This window comes from Ascaphus truei, unplaced genomic scaffold, assembly GCF_040206685.1.
Source record: "Ascaphus truei isolate aAscTru1 unplaced genomic scaffold, aAscTru1.hap1 HAP1_SCAFFOLD_1054, whole genome shotgun sequence".
Taxonomy (NCBI): domain Eukaryota; kingdom Metazoa; phylum Chordata; class Amphibia; order Anura; family Ascaphidae; genus Ascaphus; species Ascaphus truei.
This window is the reverse complement of record NW_027453919.1, coordinates 102731-122083: the sequence shown is the minus strand read 5'-3', so window position 1 is coordinate 122083 and position 19353 is coordinate 102731. Positions and strand designations below refer to the sequence as shown.

Genomic DNA, 19353 nt, shown 5'->3' with positions numbered 1-19353 from the left:
GACGAGGAGGGGGGGAGAGACGAGGAGGGGGGGAGAGAGACGAGGAGGGAGGGAGAGAGACGAGGAGGGGGGGGAGAGAGACGAGGAGGGGGGGGAGAGAGACGATGATGGGGGGAGAGAGACGATGAGGGGGGGGAGAGAGACGAGGAGGGGGGGGAGAGAGACGGGGGGGAGAGAGACGAGGGGGGAGAGAGACGAGGGGGGGAGAGAGACGAGGGGGGGAGAGAGACGAGGGGGGGAGAGAGACGAGGGGGGGAGAGAGACGAGGGGGGAGAGAGACGAGGGGGGGGAGAGAGACGAGGGGGGGAGAGAGACGAGGGGGGGAGAGAGACGAGGGGGGGAGAGAGACGAGGGGGGGAGAGAGACGAGGGGGGGGAGAGAGACGAGGGGGGGAGAGAGACGAGGGGGGGAGAGAGACGAGGGGGGGGAGAGAGACGAGGGGGGGAGAGAGACGAGGGGGGGAGAGAGACGAGGGGGGGAGAGAGACGAGGGGGGGAGAGAGACGAGGGGGGGAGAGAGACGAGGGGGGGAGAGAGACGAGGGGGGGAGAGAGACGAGGGGGGGAGAGAGACGAGGGGGGGAGAGAGACGAGGGGGGGAGAGAGACGAGGGGGGGAGAGAGACGAGGGGGGGAGAGAGACGAGGGGGGGGAGAGAGACGAGGGGGGAGAGAGACGAGGGGGGAGAGAGACGAGGGGGGGGGAGAGAGACGAGGGGGGGGAGAGAGACGAGGGGGGAGAGACGAGGGGGGGAGAGACGAGGGGGGGAGAGACGAGGGGGGAGAGACGAGGGGGGGAGAGAGACGAGGGGGGGAGAGAGACGAGGGGGGGGAGAGACGAGGGGGGAGAGACGAGGGGGGGAGAGACGAGGGGGGAGAGACGAGGGGGGGAGAGAGACGAGGGGGGGGAGAGACGAGGGGGGGGAGAGACGAGGGGGGGGAGAGACGAGGGGGGGAGAGACGAGGGGGGAGAGAGACGAGGGGGGGGAGAGACGAGGGGGGGAGACGAGGAGGGGGGAGAGAGACGAGGAGGGGGGGGAGAGAGACGAGGGGGGGGGAGAGAGACGAGGAGGGGGGGAGAGAGACGAGGAGGGAGAGAGACGAGGAGGAGAGAGACGAGGGGGGAGAGAGACGGGGGGGGAGAGAGACGGGGGGAGAGAGACGAGGGGGGGGAGAGAGACGAGGGGGGGGAGAGAGACGAGGGGGGGAGAGAGACGAGGGGGGGGGAGAGACGAGGGGGGGAGAGAGACGAGGGGGGGAGAGAGACGAGGGGGGGGGAGAGAGACGAGGGGGGGAGAGAGACGAGGGGGGGAGAGAGACGAGGGGGGGAGAGAGACGAGGGGGGGAGAGAGACGAGGGGGGGAGAGAGACGAGGGGGGGAGAGAGACGAGGGGGGGAGAGAGACGAGGGGGGAGAGAGACGAGGGGGGGAGAGAGACGAGGGGGGGAGAGAGACGAGGGGGGGAGAGAGACGAGGGGGGGAGAGAGACGAGGGGGGGAGAGAGACGAGGGGGGAGAGAGACGAGGGGGGGAGAGAGACGAGGGGGGGAGAGAGACGAGGGGGGGAGAGAGACGAGGGGGGGAGAGAGACGAGGGGGGAGAGAGACGAGGGGGGAGAGAGACGAGGGGGGGAGAGAGACGAGGGGGGAGAGAGACGAGGGGGGGAGAGAGACGAGGGGGGGGGAGAGACGAGGGGGGGGGAGAGACGAGGGGGGGGGGAGAGACGAGGGGGGGGGGAGAGACGAGGGGGGGGGAGAGACGAGGGGGGGAGAGAGACGAGGGGGGGAGAGAGACGAGGGGGGGAAAGAGACGAGGGGGGGGAAGAGACGAGGGGGGGGAAAGAGACGAGGGGGGGAAAGAGACGAGGGGGGGAAAGAGACGAGGGGGGAAAGAGACGAGGGGGGGAAAGAGACGAGGGGGGGAAAGAGACGAGGGGGGGAAAGAGACGAGGGGGGGAAAGAGACGAGGGGGGGAAAGAGACGAGGGGGGGAAAGAGACGAGGGGGGGAAGAGACGAGGGGGGGAAAGAGACGAGGGGGGGAAAGAGACGAGGGGGGAAAGAGACGAGGGGGGGAGAGACGAGGGGGGGAGAGACGAGGGGGGAGAGACGAGGGGGGGAGAGACGAGGGGGGGAGAGACGAGGGGGGGAGAGACGAGGGGGGGAGAGAGACGAGGGGGGGAGAGAGACGAGGGGGGGGAGAGAGACGAGGGGGGGAGAGAGACGAGGGGGGGAGAGAGACGAGGGGGGGAGAGAGACGAGGGGGGGGAGAGACGAGGGGGGGAGAGACAGGGGGGGGAGAGACAGGGGGGGGGGAGAGACAGGGGGGGGAGAGACGAGGGGGGGAGAGACGAGGGGGGGGAGAGACGAGGGGGGGGGAGAGACGAGGGGGGGAGAGACGAGGGGGGGAGAGAGACGAGGGGGGGAGAGAGACGAGGGGGGAGAGAGACGAGGGGGGGAGAGAGACGAGGGGGGGAGAGAGACGAGGGGGGGAGAGAGACGAGGGGGGGGAGAGACGAGGGGGGGGAGAGACGAGGGGGGGAGAGACGAGGGGGGGAGAGAGACGAGGGGGGGGAGAGACGAGGGGGGGAGAGACGAGGGGGGAGACGAGGGGGGGAGAGACGAGGGGGGGGGAGAGACGAGGGGGGAGAGGGGAAAGACGAGTGGGGGGAGAGACGAGTGGGGGGAGAGAGACGAGGGGGCGTGGAGAGACGAGGGGGGGAGAGAGACGAGGGGGGGAGAGAGAGACGAGGGGGGGAGAGAGAGACGAGGGGCGGAGAGAGAGACGAGGGGGGGAGAGAGAGACGAGGGGGGAGAGTGAGGGGGAGAGAGATGGGGGAGACAGAGGGGGGGAGACGGGGGGGAGAGAGAGGGGGAAGAGAGAGAGGGGGGGAGAGAGAGAGGGGGGAGAAAGAGAGAGGGGGAGAGAGAGAGGGGGGGAGAGAGGGGGGAGAGAGAGAGGGGGGGAGAGAGGGGGGAGAGAGAGGGGGGGCAGAGAGAGAGGTGGGGAGAGAGAGAAGGGGAGAGAGGGGGGGAGAGAGAGGAGGGGAGAGAGAGGGGCGGAGAGAGAGGGGGGAGAGAGGGGGGGAGAGTCCGGGGGAGACAGAGAGGGGGGGAGACAGAGAGGGGGGGAGACAGAGAGGGGGGAGAGAGAGAGGTGGGGAGAGAGAGGAGGGGAGAGAGAGGGGGGGGAGAGAGAGGGGGGGAGAGAGGGGGGGAGTGAGTGGGGGGGGAGAGATGGGGGGCGAGAGAGAGAGGTGGCAGAGAGAGAGGTGGCAGAGAGAGAGGAGGAAAGAGAGAGGAGGAAAGAGAGAGGGGGGGAGACAGAGAGGTGGGGAGAGAGAGCGGGGGCAGAGAGAGAGAGGGGGAGAGTGGTGGGGAGAGAGAGAGAGGGGGAGAGAGAGAGGGGGAGAGAGAGAGGGGACAGAGAGAGGAGGGGAGAGAGGGGGCAGAGAGAGGAGGGGGAGAGAGAGAGGGGCAGAGAGAGGAGGGGAGAGAGGGGGCAGAGAGAGGAGGGGAGAGAGAGGGGGGGCAGAGAGAGAGGTGGGGAGAGAGAGAAGGGGAGAGAGGGGGGGAGAGAGAGGAGGGGAGAGAGAGGGGCGGAGAGAGAGGGGGGAGAGAGGGGGGGAGAGTCCGGGGGAGACAGAGAGGGGGGAGACAGAGAGGGGGGGAGACAGAGAGGGGGGGAGACAGAGAGGGGGGGAGACAGAGAGGGGGGAGAGAGAGAGGTGGGGAGAGAGAGGAGGGAGAGAGAGGGGGGGAGAGAGAGGGGGGGAGAGAGGGGGAGTGAGTGGGGGGGGAGAGATGGGGGGCGAGAGAGAGAGGTGGCAGAGAGAGAGGTGGCAGAGAGAGAGGAGGAAAGAGAGAGGAGGAAAGAGAGAGGGGGGGAGACAGAGAGGTGGGGAGAGAGAGAGGGGGCAGAGAGAGAGAGGGGGAGAGTGGTGGGGAGAGAGAGAGAGGGGGAGAGAGAGAGGGGGAGAGAGAGAGGGGACAGAGAGAGGAGGGGAGAGAGGGGGCAGAGAGAGGAGGGGAGAGAGAGAGGGGGCAGAGAGAGGAGGGGAGAGAGGGGGCAGAGAGAGGAGGGGAGAGAGGGAGCAGAGAGAGGAGGGGAGAGAGGGGGCAGAGAGAGGAGGGAGTTAGCCCAGCTGGCCAGAACACACTTCCTCCTTAGTGACGCCCCCCCTCTTACCGGACTCGGCCTGCATCTTGACGGCGCGGGCCTTGGCGAGCTCCAGGGCGGTGATCCAGCGCTGCCGCTCCACCTCGGAGCTGGCCTTCAGGTGGTACGTCTGAGCCCCCCCGTTAGAGATCACAAAGTTGCACGAATCCTCCACGGAAATGTTGGCCGTGGCCAGGTTTATCGTCCCGCGGCACGTGTGGCGCATCTCCGCCTTCGACCTGCAGGACACGATCATACAGCGAGAGGCCGGGAGAGCGCGGGCGGCGAGAGGCCGGGGAGAGAGCGCGGGCGGCGAGAGGCCGGGGAGAGAGCGCGGGCGGCGAGAGGCCGGGGAGAGAGCGCGGGCGGCGAGAGGCCGGGGAGAGAGCGCGGGCGGCGAGAGGCCGGGGAGAGAGCGCGGGCGGCGAGAGGCCGGGGAGAGAGCGCGCGCGGCGAGAGGCCCGGGGAGAGAGCGCGCGCGGCGAGAGGCCCGGGGAGAGAGCGCGCGCGGCGAGAGGCCGGGGAGAGAGCGCGGGCGGCGAGAGGCCGGGGAGAGAGCGCGGGCGGCGAGAGGCCGGGGAGAGAGCGCGGGCGGCGAGAGGCCGGGGAGAGAGCGCGGGCGGCGAGAGGCCGGGGAGAGAGCGCGGGCGGCGAGAGGCCGGGGAGAGAGCGCGGGCGGCGAGAGGCCGGGGAGAGAGCGCGCGCGGCGAGAGGCCGGGGAGAGAGCGCGCGCGGCGAGAGGCCGGGGAGAGAGCGCGCGCGGCGAGAGGCCGGGGAGAGAGCGCGCGCGGCGAGAGGCCGGGGAGAGAGCGCGCGCGGCGAGAGGCCGGGGAGAGAGCGCGCGCGGCGAGAGGCCGGGGAGAGAGCGCGCGCGGCGAGAGAGCGCGCGCGGCGAGAGGCCGGGGAGAGAGCCATAGTTATACACACACGTGCCTATATACCCATCGTTATATACACGCGCCTATATACCCATCGTTATACACATGCGCCTATATACCCATCGTTATACACACGCGCCTATATACCCATCGTTATACACACACGCGCCTATATACCCATAGTTATACACACACGCGCCTATATACCCAAAATTATACACACACACGCGCCTATATACCCCTAGTTATACACACACGTGCCTATATACCCTTAGTTATACCCATAGTTATATACACACGTGCCTATATACCCATCGTTATACACACGCGCCTATATACCCATCGCTATACACACGTGCCTATATACCCATCGTTATACACACGCGCCTATATACCCATCGTTATACACACGCGCCTATAAACCCCATGTTCTACACATGCACCTATATACCCATAGTTATACACACACGTGCCTATATACCCATAGTTATATACACACGCGCCTATATACCCATCGTTATACACACGCACCTATATACCCATACTTATACACACACGCGCCTATATACCCATAGTTATACACACACGCGCCTATATACCCATAGTTATACACACACGTGCCTATATACCCTTAGTTATACCCATAGTTATATACACACGTGCCTATATACCCATCGTTATACACATGCGCCTATATACCCATCGTTATACACACGCGCCTATATACCCCATGTTATACACATGCACCTATATACCCATAGTTATACACACACGTGCCTATATACCCATAGTTATATACACACGCGCCTATATACCCATCGTTATACACACGCACCTATATACCCATAGTTATACACACACGCGCCTATATACCCATAGTTATACACACACGCGCCTATATACCCATAGTTATACACACACGCGCCTATATACCCAAAATTATACACACACACGCGCCTATATACCCCTAGTTATACACACACGTGCCTATATACCCTTAGTTATACCCATAGTTATATACACACGCGCCTATATACCCATCGTTATACACACGCGCCTATATACCCATCGTTATACACACGCGCCTATATACCCATTGTTATACACACGCGCCTATATACCCCATGTTATACACATGCGCCTATATACCCATAGTTATACACACGCGCCTATATACCCATCGTTATATACACGCGCCTATATACCCATCGTTATACACACGCGCATATATACCCATCGTAATACACACGCGCCTATATACCCATCGTAATACACACGCGCCTATATACCCATCGTTATACACACGCACCTGTATACCCAAACACTCCACTGTAACTACCCTGCTAAAAGTTTGCAATGGAATCCAGTGTGGAATGGAACGGGGACAAATCACTGGTGCAGTATTCCTAGATTTTGCAAAGGCTTTTGACACAGTTGATCATGTTATCCTGCTTAACAAACTCCAGAGCTCTGGAATAGGGAAACATGCTTTAAACTGGTTTCAGTCCAGGCTCTAACTCCAAACCCCTGGATATCACCTGTGGGGTCCCGCAAGGCTCTGTTCTGGGGCCCCTACTCTTCTCAGTGTTCATTAATGATCTTCCCACAGCTTGTAAGGAAGCCTCAATACACATGTATGCAGATGACACAATCCTGTATGCACACAGCCATAACCTCTCCGACCTTCAACACATACTTCAGTCTGACTTTTTGAGACTCGAAAACTGGATTTCCCAAAACAAACTGTTTTTAAACACTGACAAGACTGTAACAATGGTATTTGGGACCAAGACTACATTTTTAAAGCTTCCAGTGACTGAGCTCCTGATTAGAACCAACGCTAACACCACCCTAACCACTGTCACTAGTTTTAAATACCTGGGCTTATGGTTTGACTCCCACTTAACATTCGGGATGCACATTGATACCATGACAACCAAGACCTATGCCAAACTAGGGGTACTTTACAGGAACAAATCCTCCCTAAGTCTCCTGGTCAGAAAGCGTATCGCACAGCAGATGCTAATGCCAATTATTGACTATGGAGACATAGTATATGGCTCGGCTCCTCAAACCCACCTTAGCAAACTTGACACCCTCTACAATTCAATTTGTCGTTTTGTTCTCCAATGCAACTACAACACACATCACTGCGAAATGCTCAAAGAACTAGATTGGTCATCACTAGAGTCTAGGCGCAAAGTTCACCTTTCCGGTCTCACCCTCAAATACTTTCTGGGCAAGCTACCCAGCTACCTGAACAAGCTCCTCACCCCTACCACATGCAGCACCTATCACCTGAGATCAGACTCCAAGAGACTATTCATGGTCCCAAGACTCAACAAAGTATCCGGACGTTCCTCCTTCTCCTTCGGTGCACCCCAAAACTGGAACAACCTACCAGAGACTCTCATATCCACCACCAGCTTAAGTTCTTTCAAATCTAAGGCTGTCTCACACTTTAATCTGGTCTGTAACTGTTTCATACGCTCATAATATATATTATCTTTAACTGTGCATGCAATGTCTTGTATATAATGTATACCTTGTTCATTTATGTCACTGTATTTGTAACCATGTATTATTTTGTTTTACTCTGTGCCCAGGACATACTTGAAAACGAGAGGTAACTCTCAATGTATTACTTCCTGGTAAAATATTTTATAAATAAATAAATAAATACCCCATGTTATACACATGCGCCTATATACCCATAGTTATACACACGTGCCTATATACCCATAGGTATACACACGTGCCTATATACCCATAGTTATACACACGTGCCTATATACCCAGTTATACACACGTGCCTATATACCCATAGTTATACAAACGTGCCTATATACCAGTTATACACACGCGCCTATACCCATAGTTATATACAGACGAGCCTATATACCCATAGTTATATACAGACGCGCCTATATACCCATAGTTATACACACGCGCTTATATACCCAGTTATACACACGCGCCGTGCCTATATACCGTTATACACACGTGCCGTGCCTATATACCCAGTTATACACACGTGCCGTGCCTATATACCCAGTTATACACACGCGCCGTGCCTATATACCGCTATACACACGCGCCGTGCCTATATACCCATAGTTATACACACACGTCATGCCTATATACCCAGTTATACACACGCGCCGTGCCTATATACCCAGTTATACACACGCGCCGTGCCTATATACCCAGTTATACACACGCGCCGTGCCTATATACCCAGTTATACACATGCGCCGTGCCTATATACCCAGTTACACACGCGCCGTGCCTATATACCCAGTTATACACATGCGCCTATATACCCAGTTATACACACACGTGCCTATATACCCATAGTTATATACACACGCGCCTATATACCCATCGTTATACACACGCGCCTATATACCCATAGTTATACACACACGCGCCTATATACCCATAGTTATACACACACGCCTATATACCCATAGTTATACACACACACGCGCCTATATACCCCTAGTTATACACACACGTGTCTATATACCCTTAGTTTTACCCAGTGTTCGACAAACCTATACATTTGCTCGCCCCGGGCGAGTGGATTTAACCCCCGGGCGAGTAAATATTGGCCCAAGCAGCACACGTTTGGTACTAGGTGGCGAGTAGATGTTTTGGTGATTTGTCAACCACTGGTTATACCCATAGTTATATACACACGTGCTTATATACCCATCGTTATACACACGCGCCTATATACCCATCGTTATACACACGCGCCTATATACCCATCGTTATACACACGCACCTATATACCCATCGTTATACACACGCGCCTATATACCCATCGTTATACACACGCGCCTATATACCCATCGTTATACACACGCGCCTATATACCCATCGTTATACACACGCGCCTATATACCCCATGTTATACACAAGCGCCTATATACCCATAGTTATACACACGCGCCTATATACCCATCGTTATACACACGCGCCTATATACCCATCGTTATACACACGCGCCTATATACCCATCGTTATACACACGCGCCTATATACCCATTGTTATACACACGCGCCTATATACCCATCGTTATACACACGCGCCTATATACCCATCGTTATACACACGCGCCTATATACCCCATGTTATACACAAGCGCCTATATACCCATAGTTATACACACGCGCCTATATACCCATCGTTATACAAACGCGCCTATATACCCATCGTTATACAAACGCGCCTATATACCCATCGTTATACACACGCGCCTATATACCCATCATTATACACACGCGCCTATATACCCATCGTTATACACACGCGCCTATATACCCATCGTTATACACACGCGCCTATATACCCATCGTTATACACACGCGCCTATATACCCATCGTTATACACACGCGCCTATATACCCATCGTTATACACACGCGCCTATATACCCATCGTTATACACACGCGCCTATATACCCCATGTTATACACACGCGCCTATATACCCATAGTTATACACACGCGCCTATATACCCATCGTTATATACACGCGCCTATATACCCATCGTTATACACACGCGCCTATATACCCATCGTAATACACACGCGCCTATATACCCATCGTAATACACACGCGCCTATATACCCATCGTTATACACACGCGCCTATATACCCATCGTTATATACACGCACCTATATACCCCATGTTATACACACACGTGCCTATATACCCATAGTTATATACACACGCGCCTATATACCCATCATTATACACACGCGCCTATATACCCATAGTTATACACACACGCGCCTATATACCCATAGTTATACACACACGCGCCTATATACCCATAGTTATACACACACGCGCCTATATACCCAAAATTATACACACACACGCGCCTATATACCCCTAGTTATACACACACGTGCCTATATACCCTTAGTTATACCCATAGTTATATACACACGTGCCTATATACCCATCGTTATATACACACGCCTATATACCCATCGTTATACACACGCGCCTATATACCCATCGTTATATACACGCGCCTATATACCCATCGTTATACACACGCGCCTATATACCCATCGTTATACACACGCGCCTATATACCCATCGTTATACACACGCGCCTATATACCCATCGTTATACACACGCGCCTATATACCCATCGTTATACACACGCGCCTATATACCCATCGTTATACACACGCGCCTATATACCCATCGTTATACACACGCGCCTATATACCCATCGTTATACACACGCGCCTATATACCCAACGTTATACACACGCACCTGTATACCCCATGTTATACACATGCGCCTATATACCCATAGTTATACACACGTGCCTATATACCCATAGTTATACACACGTGCCTATATACCCATAGTTATACACACGTGCCTATATACCCAGTTATACACACGTGCCTATATACCCATAGTTACATACACGTGCCTATATACCCATAGTTATACAAACGTGCCTATATACCCAGTTATACACACGCGCCTATACCCATAGTTATATACAGACGCGCCTATATACCCATAGTTATATACAGACGCGCCTATATAACCATAGTTATACACACGCGCTTATATACCCAGTTCTACACACGCGCCGTGCCTATATACCCAGTTCTACACACGCGCCGTGCCTATATACCCAGTTCTACACACGCGCCGGGCCTATATACCCAGTTATACACACGCGCCGTGCCTATATACCCAGTTATACACACGCGCCGTGCCTATATACCCAGTTATACACACGCGCCGTGCCTATATACCCAGTTATACACACGCGCCGTGCCTATATACCCAGTTATACACACGCGCCGTGCCTATATACCCAGTTATACACACGCGCTGTGCCAATATACCCATGTTATACACATGCGCCTATATACCCATAGTTATACACACACATGCCTATATACCCATAGTTATATACACACGCGCCTATATACCCATCGTTATACACACGCGCCTATATACCCATAGTTATACACACACGCGCCTATATACCCATAGTTATACACACACGCCTATATACCCCTAGTTATACACACACGTGCCTATATACCCTTAGTTTTACCCAGTGTTCGACAAACCTATACATTTGCTCGCCCCGGGCGAGTGGATTTAACCCCCGGGCGAGTAAATATTGGCCCAAGCAGCACACGTTTGGTACTAGGTGGCGAGTAGATTTTTTTGTGTGGCGAGTAGATGTTTTGGTGATTTGTCAACCACTGGTTATACCCATAGTTATATACACACGTGCTTATATACCCATCGTTATACACACGCGCCTATATACCCATCGTTATACACACGCGCCTATATACCCATCGTTATACACACGCGCCTATATACCCATCGTTATACACACGCGCCTATATACCCATCGTTATACACACGCGCCTATATACCCATCGTTATACACACGCGCCTATATACCCCATGCTATACACATGCGCCTATATACCCATAGTTATACACACGCGCCTATATACCCATAGTTATACACACGCGCCTATATACCCATCGTTATACACACGCGCCTATATACCCATAGTTATATACACACGCGCCTATATACCCATCGTTATACACACACGTGCCTATATACCCATAGTTATATACACACGCGCCTATATACCCATCGTTATACACACGCGCCTATATACCCCATGTTATACACACGCGCCTATATACCCATAGTTATACACACGCGCCTATATACCCATCGTTATACACACGCGCCTATATACCCATCGTTATACACACGCGCCTATATACCCATCGTAATACACACGCGCCTATATACCCATCGTTATACACACGCGCCTATATACCCATCGTTATACACACGCGCCTATATACCCATCGTTATACACACGCGCCTATATACCCATCTTTCTACACACGCGCCTATATACCCATCGTTATACACACACGCGCCTATATACCCATCGTTATACACACGCACCTATATACCCATCGCTATACACACGCGCCTATATACCCATCTTTATACACACGCGCCTATATACCCATCGTTATACACACACGTGCCTATATACCCATCGCTATACACACGCGCCTATATACCCATCTTTATACACACGCGCCTATATACCCAGTTATACACACGCGCCGTGCCTATATACCCAGTTATATACACGCGCCGTGCCTATATACCCAGTTATACACACGCGCCGTGCCTATATACCCAGTTATACACACGCGCCGTGCCTATATACCCAGTTATACACACGCGCCGTGCCTATATACCCAGTTATACACACGCGCCGTGCCTATATACCCAGTTATACACACGCGCCGTGCCTATATACCCAGTTATACACACGCGCCGTGCCTCTATACCCAGTTATACACACGCGCCGTGCCTATATACCCAGTTATACACATGCGCCTATATACCCATAGTTATACACACACGTGCCTATATACCCATAGTTATACACACACGTGCCTATATACCCAGTTATACACACGCGCCGTGCCTATATACCCAGTTATACACACGCGCCGTGCCTATATACCCAGTTATACACACGCGCCGTGCCTATATACCCAGCTATACACACGCCGTGCCTATATACCCAGTTATACACATGCGCCTATATACCCATAGTTATACACACACGTGCCTATATACCCATAGTTATACACACACGTGCCTATATACCCAGTTATACACACGCGCCGTGCCTATATACCCAGTTATACCCACGCGCCGTGCCTATATACCCAGTTATACACACGCGCCGTGCCTATATACCCAGTTATACACATGCAACGTGCCTATATACCCAGTTATACACACGCGCCGTGCCTATATACCCAGTTATACACACACGCCGTGCCTATATACCCAGTTATACACACGCGCCGTGCCTATATACCCAGTTATACACACGCGCCGTGCCTATATACCCAGTTATACACACGCGCCGTGCCTATATACCCAGTTATACACACGCGCCGTGCCTATATACCCAGTTATACACACGCGCCGTGCCTATATACCCAGTTATACACACGCGCCGTGCCTATATACCCAGTTATACCCACGCGCCGTGCCTATATACCCAGTTATACACACGCGCCATGCCTATATACCCAGTTATACACACGCGCCGTGCCTATATACACATATACACATTATACAGGAGATACCTGGGAGGGGCTGGCAGGACAAGTCCCTCTGTAGTACCACAGGGGTACCTGCACTAGTACGAGGATCGGAATATGCATATGTCATAAGTTACTTGTGAAACTATGCATCGACATATCTTTGAAGTGGGATATCCCATTGACATCACAGTCAAGAGATCAAACCATTATAAGTATATATCTAACTATGGATATACCTGATCAATATGAAGCTGCAGGACAGCCTGTGAGGACAATGTATTGATCCATTATTCACAGATTGAATTACTGTGGTTGCATTCCACACATGTATTGATCAGTGAATAATAATAGCAGCAGCGTGTTCCTGTATAGCGCTGATAGTTTTACGCCGCGCTTTACAGAGACATTTTGCAGGCGCAGGTCCCTGCCCCGTGGAGCTTACAATCTATGTTTTTGGAGATAAAGTGACTCGCCCAAGGTCACAAGGTCCCCCTGCTTCAGACTCAGTCGGTGTCTTTACCCCACTGAGCCGCTCGTTCTCTCCTTACTGACATTCTGGGGGTATGATTTACACAGGGGATCCTATTAATGTAGAAATATAGAGTATATAAGTATATAAGTATATATTGATAAATCCGTGTCACTACATTGATCAGCTGAAGATGTCTGCCAGGGTTCACTCTGGAAAGTGAATATTGATCAACTATTTATAAACTATTCCCACTTGAGAAGATCGCTATAACAAAATCTATAATGTGAATACTGATCAGTTATTGATTAGTCAGAATCCCTACTACATGTATACGGATTAATCAGGGCTTGCTCTTAAGCATGTAAATCTACTGATCAGTTATTGTCACTATATTATGTGTATATTGATTAGTAACAAACATATTGATCAGTCAGTGTCTTAGTATTGATTGGTAAGTGACATATTGATCAGTGTCACAGTATTAGTGAGGATTGATTGATGACATATTGCTCTGCATCACAGTATTAGTGAGTATTGATTGGTAAGTGACAATGATCAGTGTCACAGTATTAGTGAGGATTGATTGGTAAGTGACATAATGATCAGTGTCAGTATTATTGTGTAGATTGGTAAGTGAGGTATGGATCAGTCAGTGTCTCAGTATTACTTGTGTATTGATTGGTGTCATTGATCAGTCAGTGTAACAGTATTAGTGAGTATTGATTGGTAAGTGACATTGATGTGTCACAGTATTAGTGTGGGTTGATTGGTGATATATTGATCATTGTCACGTATCAGTGTGAAATTGGTTGGTGACATATTGATCAGTCACAAATTAGTGAGGATTGATTGGTGACATATTGATCAGGGTCACAGTATTAGTAAGGATTGGTGACATATTGATCAGGGTCACAGTATTAGTGAGTATTGATTGGGGACATATTGATCAAGTGTCACGGTATTAATATGTATTGATTGGAGACATATTGATCAGTGTCATGGTATTAATATGTCACAGTATTAGTGAGTATTGATCAGGAACATATTGATCAGTGTCACGTATTAGTGTATTGTATTGTATGTCTTTATTTATATAGCGCCAAAAGTGTACTCAGCGCTTCACAAAGAATACAGTACAGGGAATTAAAATAATACAATAAGTGCAGCAAAATCAGACAATAGGAAAGGAAATCCCTGCCCGAAGAGCTTACAATCTAAGAGGTTTGGTGGAAACTTACAGAGACAGCAGGTGAGGGAATAAGTGCTGTGTATGGCAGTGCTTGGCCACAGTGGTTGGTAGGAGTGGCTGAGTGTGGAACAGTAACCACGAGTGCAGGCTGTTGGGATGCTTAACTTGTGGGGTGAGTTTTAAGGTTAATGAGTATTAGTGAGTTGATTGGGGACACAGTGATCAGTGTCACGGTATTAATATGTATTGATTGGGGACATATTGATCAGTATCACGGTACTGGTGACATATTGATCAGTTTCACAGTATTGGTGACATATTGATCAGTGTCACGGTACTCGTGCCACATTGATCAGTGTCACGGTATTGGTGACATATTGATCAGTGTCACAGTATTGTGACATATTGATCAGTGTCACGGTATTGGTGACATATTGATCAGTGTCACAGTATTGGTGACATATTGATCAGTGTCACAGTATTGGTGACATATTGATCAGTGTCACGGTACTCGTGCCACATTGATCAGTGTCACGGTACTGGTGCCACATTGATCAGTGTCACGGTATTGGTGACATATTGATCAGTGTCACAGTATTGGTGACATATTGATCAGTGTCACAGTATTGGTGACATATTGATCAGTGTCACAGTATTGGTGACATATTGATCAGTGTCACGGTATTGGGGACACATTGATGAGCCGGGATCAGTGGGGCACACACAGGGGCCGGGTCTCGGTGAGTTACCGGTAGTAGGACAGCAGCCCGTTGCTCAGCACGAACCAGCGCCTCTGGTAGCCTTTGATGTAGTTCGTCCATTTGAATAGCCATCCTTCCCGGGCCGAACCGGACCCCGCCGAGGTGCTGGAGGCCTCCCGGGCGGGGCCGGTACCGGAGGCCGGGGCTGGGGGGGGAGGAGGGGCGAGGGGCGGGGAGGCGCCGGGCGGAGGGGGAGGAGACAGGGACGGGGATACCGAACCGGAACCGGAAGCGGCGCCCGGGACGGGACCGGAAGCGGCGGGACCCGCGCGCACCTCCGCCATCAGGAGACACCGAGGCGGACGATCCGGAACCGGGGCACCGGAACCGGAAGACACGTCACGGGAGGTGGCTGGGTCATACAGGCGGAGTCATATCGGTATCATAAGGAAGCCGTGAGGAGGAGGGACCGGAGGCGGCAGCCATTTTAAATGCGGGCGAATCCCACGGAGTTCCGCGTGATGTCGGGTCATATAGTGACTATAACATACCCCCCCTGATATCGCGTTATGTGCGACTCGGTGTTGACGGAGTACCCGGGTGAGGTTTGTGTTTCACGTTCCCCCCGGGACCCAAGGCCTGTCAGAGGCCGGGATGCCCAAATGAAAGATGGCCGCCATGGAGACGGAGCGCACGCTGGTCCGGAAGTCAGCCATGTTGCTGCGCCCGGACCGCCGGCATGAGAAGGGAAGCCGCAAGGCGGCCATCTTGGGACACCTGGGATAGGTTACAGAGAAGACGGACGTGGCCGCCGGAAGTGGGCGTGGCATGCTTAAAACATTCACTGCTGGATGATATTGTGTAGCAAATGTATACACACACACACACACACACACACACACACACACACACACACACACACACACACACACACACACACACACACACACACACACACACACACACACACACACACACACACACACACACACACACACACACACACACACACACACACACCACCCCCCCCTATATATACACATCGGCTCTCGCCTTCCTATATATACACATCGGCTCTCGCCTTCCTATATATACACATCGGCTCTCGCCTTCCTATATATACACATCGGCTCTCGCCTTCCTATATATACAGTGAAAGAGATCCGAAGATTCCAGCGGTGCACAGCTTGTAGAGATGGGAGACCAGCAAGGTGTAGATTAAAAATAAAAATTTATTGAAAAAACATTTGGTATGGGGGGACACACTCTGACGCGTTTCGGACCTGCGTGGTCCTTAATCATAGAGCTCTATGATTAAGGACCACGCAGGTCCGAAACGCGTCAGAGTGTGTCCCCCCATACCAAATGTTTTTTCAATAAATTTTTATTTTTAATCTACACCTTGCTGGTCTCCCATCTCTACAAGCTGTGCACCGCTGGAATCTTCGGATCTCTTTCACTGTTACATTGTACACCGAGCGTGGATGCATGCACAGGAGAACAGCCATATGTGAGTATTGTATGTCTCCCTTCATTGAGACTGGATGACCGGTAACAGTGCAACAACATAAGGGTCATGTAGGGCGCAATTCTACAAAGTAACGGTACGTTAACCCTCATTCATGTTATTTGTCATATGTGATAGATTCATGTACTAAGCACTGGGTCCAATACCTAGTTATGGTTATAGGCTGACTCCACAACCAAATAAGGATTATTATTATCTACTGAAGTTCTGAACGAGATTGAGCACTGTCTTTGGGACCCTTGCCCCATAACCACATACTTCCAATATATACATCGGCTCTCGCCTTCCTATATATACATCGGCTCTCGCCTTCCTATATATACACATCGGCTCTCGCCTTCCTATATATACACATCGGCTCTCGCCTTCCTATATATACACATCGGCTCTCGCCTTCCTATATATACACATCGGCTCTCGCCTTCCTATATATACACATCGGCTCTCGCCTTCCTATATATACACATCGGCTCTCGCCTTCCTATATATACACATCGGCTCTCGCCTTCCTATATATACACATCGGCTCTCGCCTTCCTATATATACACATCGGCTCTCGCCTTCCTATATATACACATCGGCTCTCGCCTTCCTATATATACACATCGGCTCTCGCCTTCCTATATATACACATCGGCTCTCGCCTTCCTATATATACACATCGGCTCTCGCCTTCCTATATACATCGGCTCTCGCCTTCCTATATATACATCGGCTCTCGCCTTCCTATATATACATCGGCTCTCGCCTTCCTATATATACACATCAGCTCTCGCCTTCCTATATATACATCGGCTCTCGCCTTCCTATATATACATATCGGCTCTCGCCTTCCTATATATACATCAGCTCTCGCCTTCCTATATATACACATCAGCTCTCGCCTTCCTATATATACACATCGGCTCTCGCCTTCCTATATATACATCGGCTCTCGCCTTCCTATATATACACATCGGCTCTCGCCTTCCTATATACATCGGCTCTCGCCTTCCTATATATACATCGGCTCTCGCCTTCCTATATATACATCGGCTCTCGCCTTCCTATATATACATCGGCTCTCGCCTTCCTATATATACACATCGGCTCTCGCCTTCCTATATATACACATCGGCTCTCGCCTTCCTATATATACACATCGGCTCTCGCCTTCCTATATATACACATCGGCTCTCGCCTTCCTATATATACACATCGGCTCTCGCCTTCCTATATATACACATCGGCTCTCGCCTTCCTATATATACATCGGCTCTCGCCTTCCTATATATACACATCGGCTCTCGCCTTCCTATATATACACATCGGCTCTCGCCTTCCTATATATGCATCGGCTCTCGCCTTCCTATATATACATCGGCTCTCACCTTCTTATATATACATCAGCTCTCGCCTTTGTATATATACATCAGCTCTCGCCTTTGTATATATGCATCAGCTCTCACCTTCATATATACATCAGCTCTCGCCTTCTTATATATACATCAGCTCTCGCCTTCCTATTTATACATCAGCTCTCGCCTTTGTATATATGCATCAGCTCTCACCTTCCTATATACATCAGCTCCCACCTTCCTATATACATCACTCTAACAGCACCTCTTCTGGGAAGAATTTGGGCGCTACCCTCGCCTGCTCACCTCGCTGCGAAAGCCGTAGTCGGCGCCCAGAAAAACATTGATTATTACAGATACACACTGCTCTGAGAATCCAGTTTTTACTATCGTGATTTTATTTTCAACCCAAGAATATGAATATCTCCATCCGTAAAAAATTGCGTTCCGGTTTCACACTGCGTTTCCGTACACACTGCGTTCCGGTTTCACTCTGCGTTTCTGTACACACTGCGTTCTGGTTTCACACTGCGTTTACGTACACACTGCGTTCCGGTTTCACTCTGCGTTTCCGTACACACTGCGTTCCGGTTTCACACTGCGTTTCCGTACACATTGCGTTCCGGTTTCACACTGCGTTTCCGTACACACTGCGTTCCGGTTTCACACTGCGTTTCCGTACACACTGCGTTCCGGTTTCACACTGCGTTTCCGTACACACTGCGTTCCGGTTTCACTCTGCGTTTCCGTACACACTGTGTTCCGGTTTCATTCTGCGTTTCCGTACACACTGCGTTCCGGTTTCACTCTGCGTTTCCGTACACACTGTGTTCCGGTTTCATTCTGCGTTTCCGTACACACTGCGTTCCGGTTTCACTCTGCGTTTCCGTACACACTGTGTTCCGGTTTCATTCTGCG

The 19353-nt window shown here is 51.9% G+C and overlaps 1 protein-coding gene across 1 annotated transcript; it reads right to left on the bottom strand.

Annotated features, from left to right (window-relative positions):
• Window positions 1-4128: 4128 nt before the first annotated feature.
• Window positions 4129-16220, bottom strand: LOC142475011 (oxysterol-binding protein 1-like). Its single transcript, XM_075581108.1, has 2 exons — window positions 15618-16220; window positions 4129-4390 (listed from the first exon to the last, which is right to left on the bottom strand). Exons 1-2 carry the CDS (start codon window positions 15911-15913, stop codon window positions 4129-4131), a joined length of 558 nt encoding a protein of 185 aa, XP_075437223.1. The 5' UTR covers window positions 15914-16220.
• Window positions 16221-19353: the final 3133 nt, after the last annotated feature.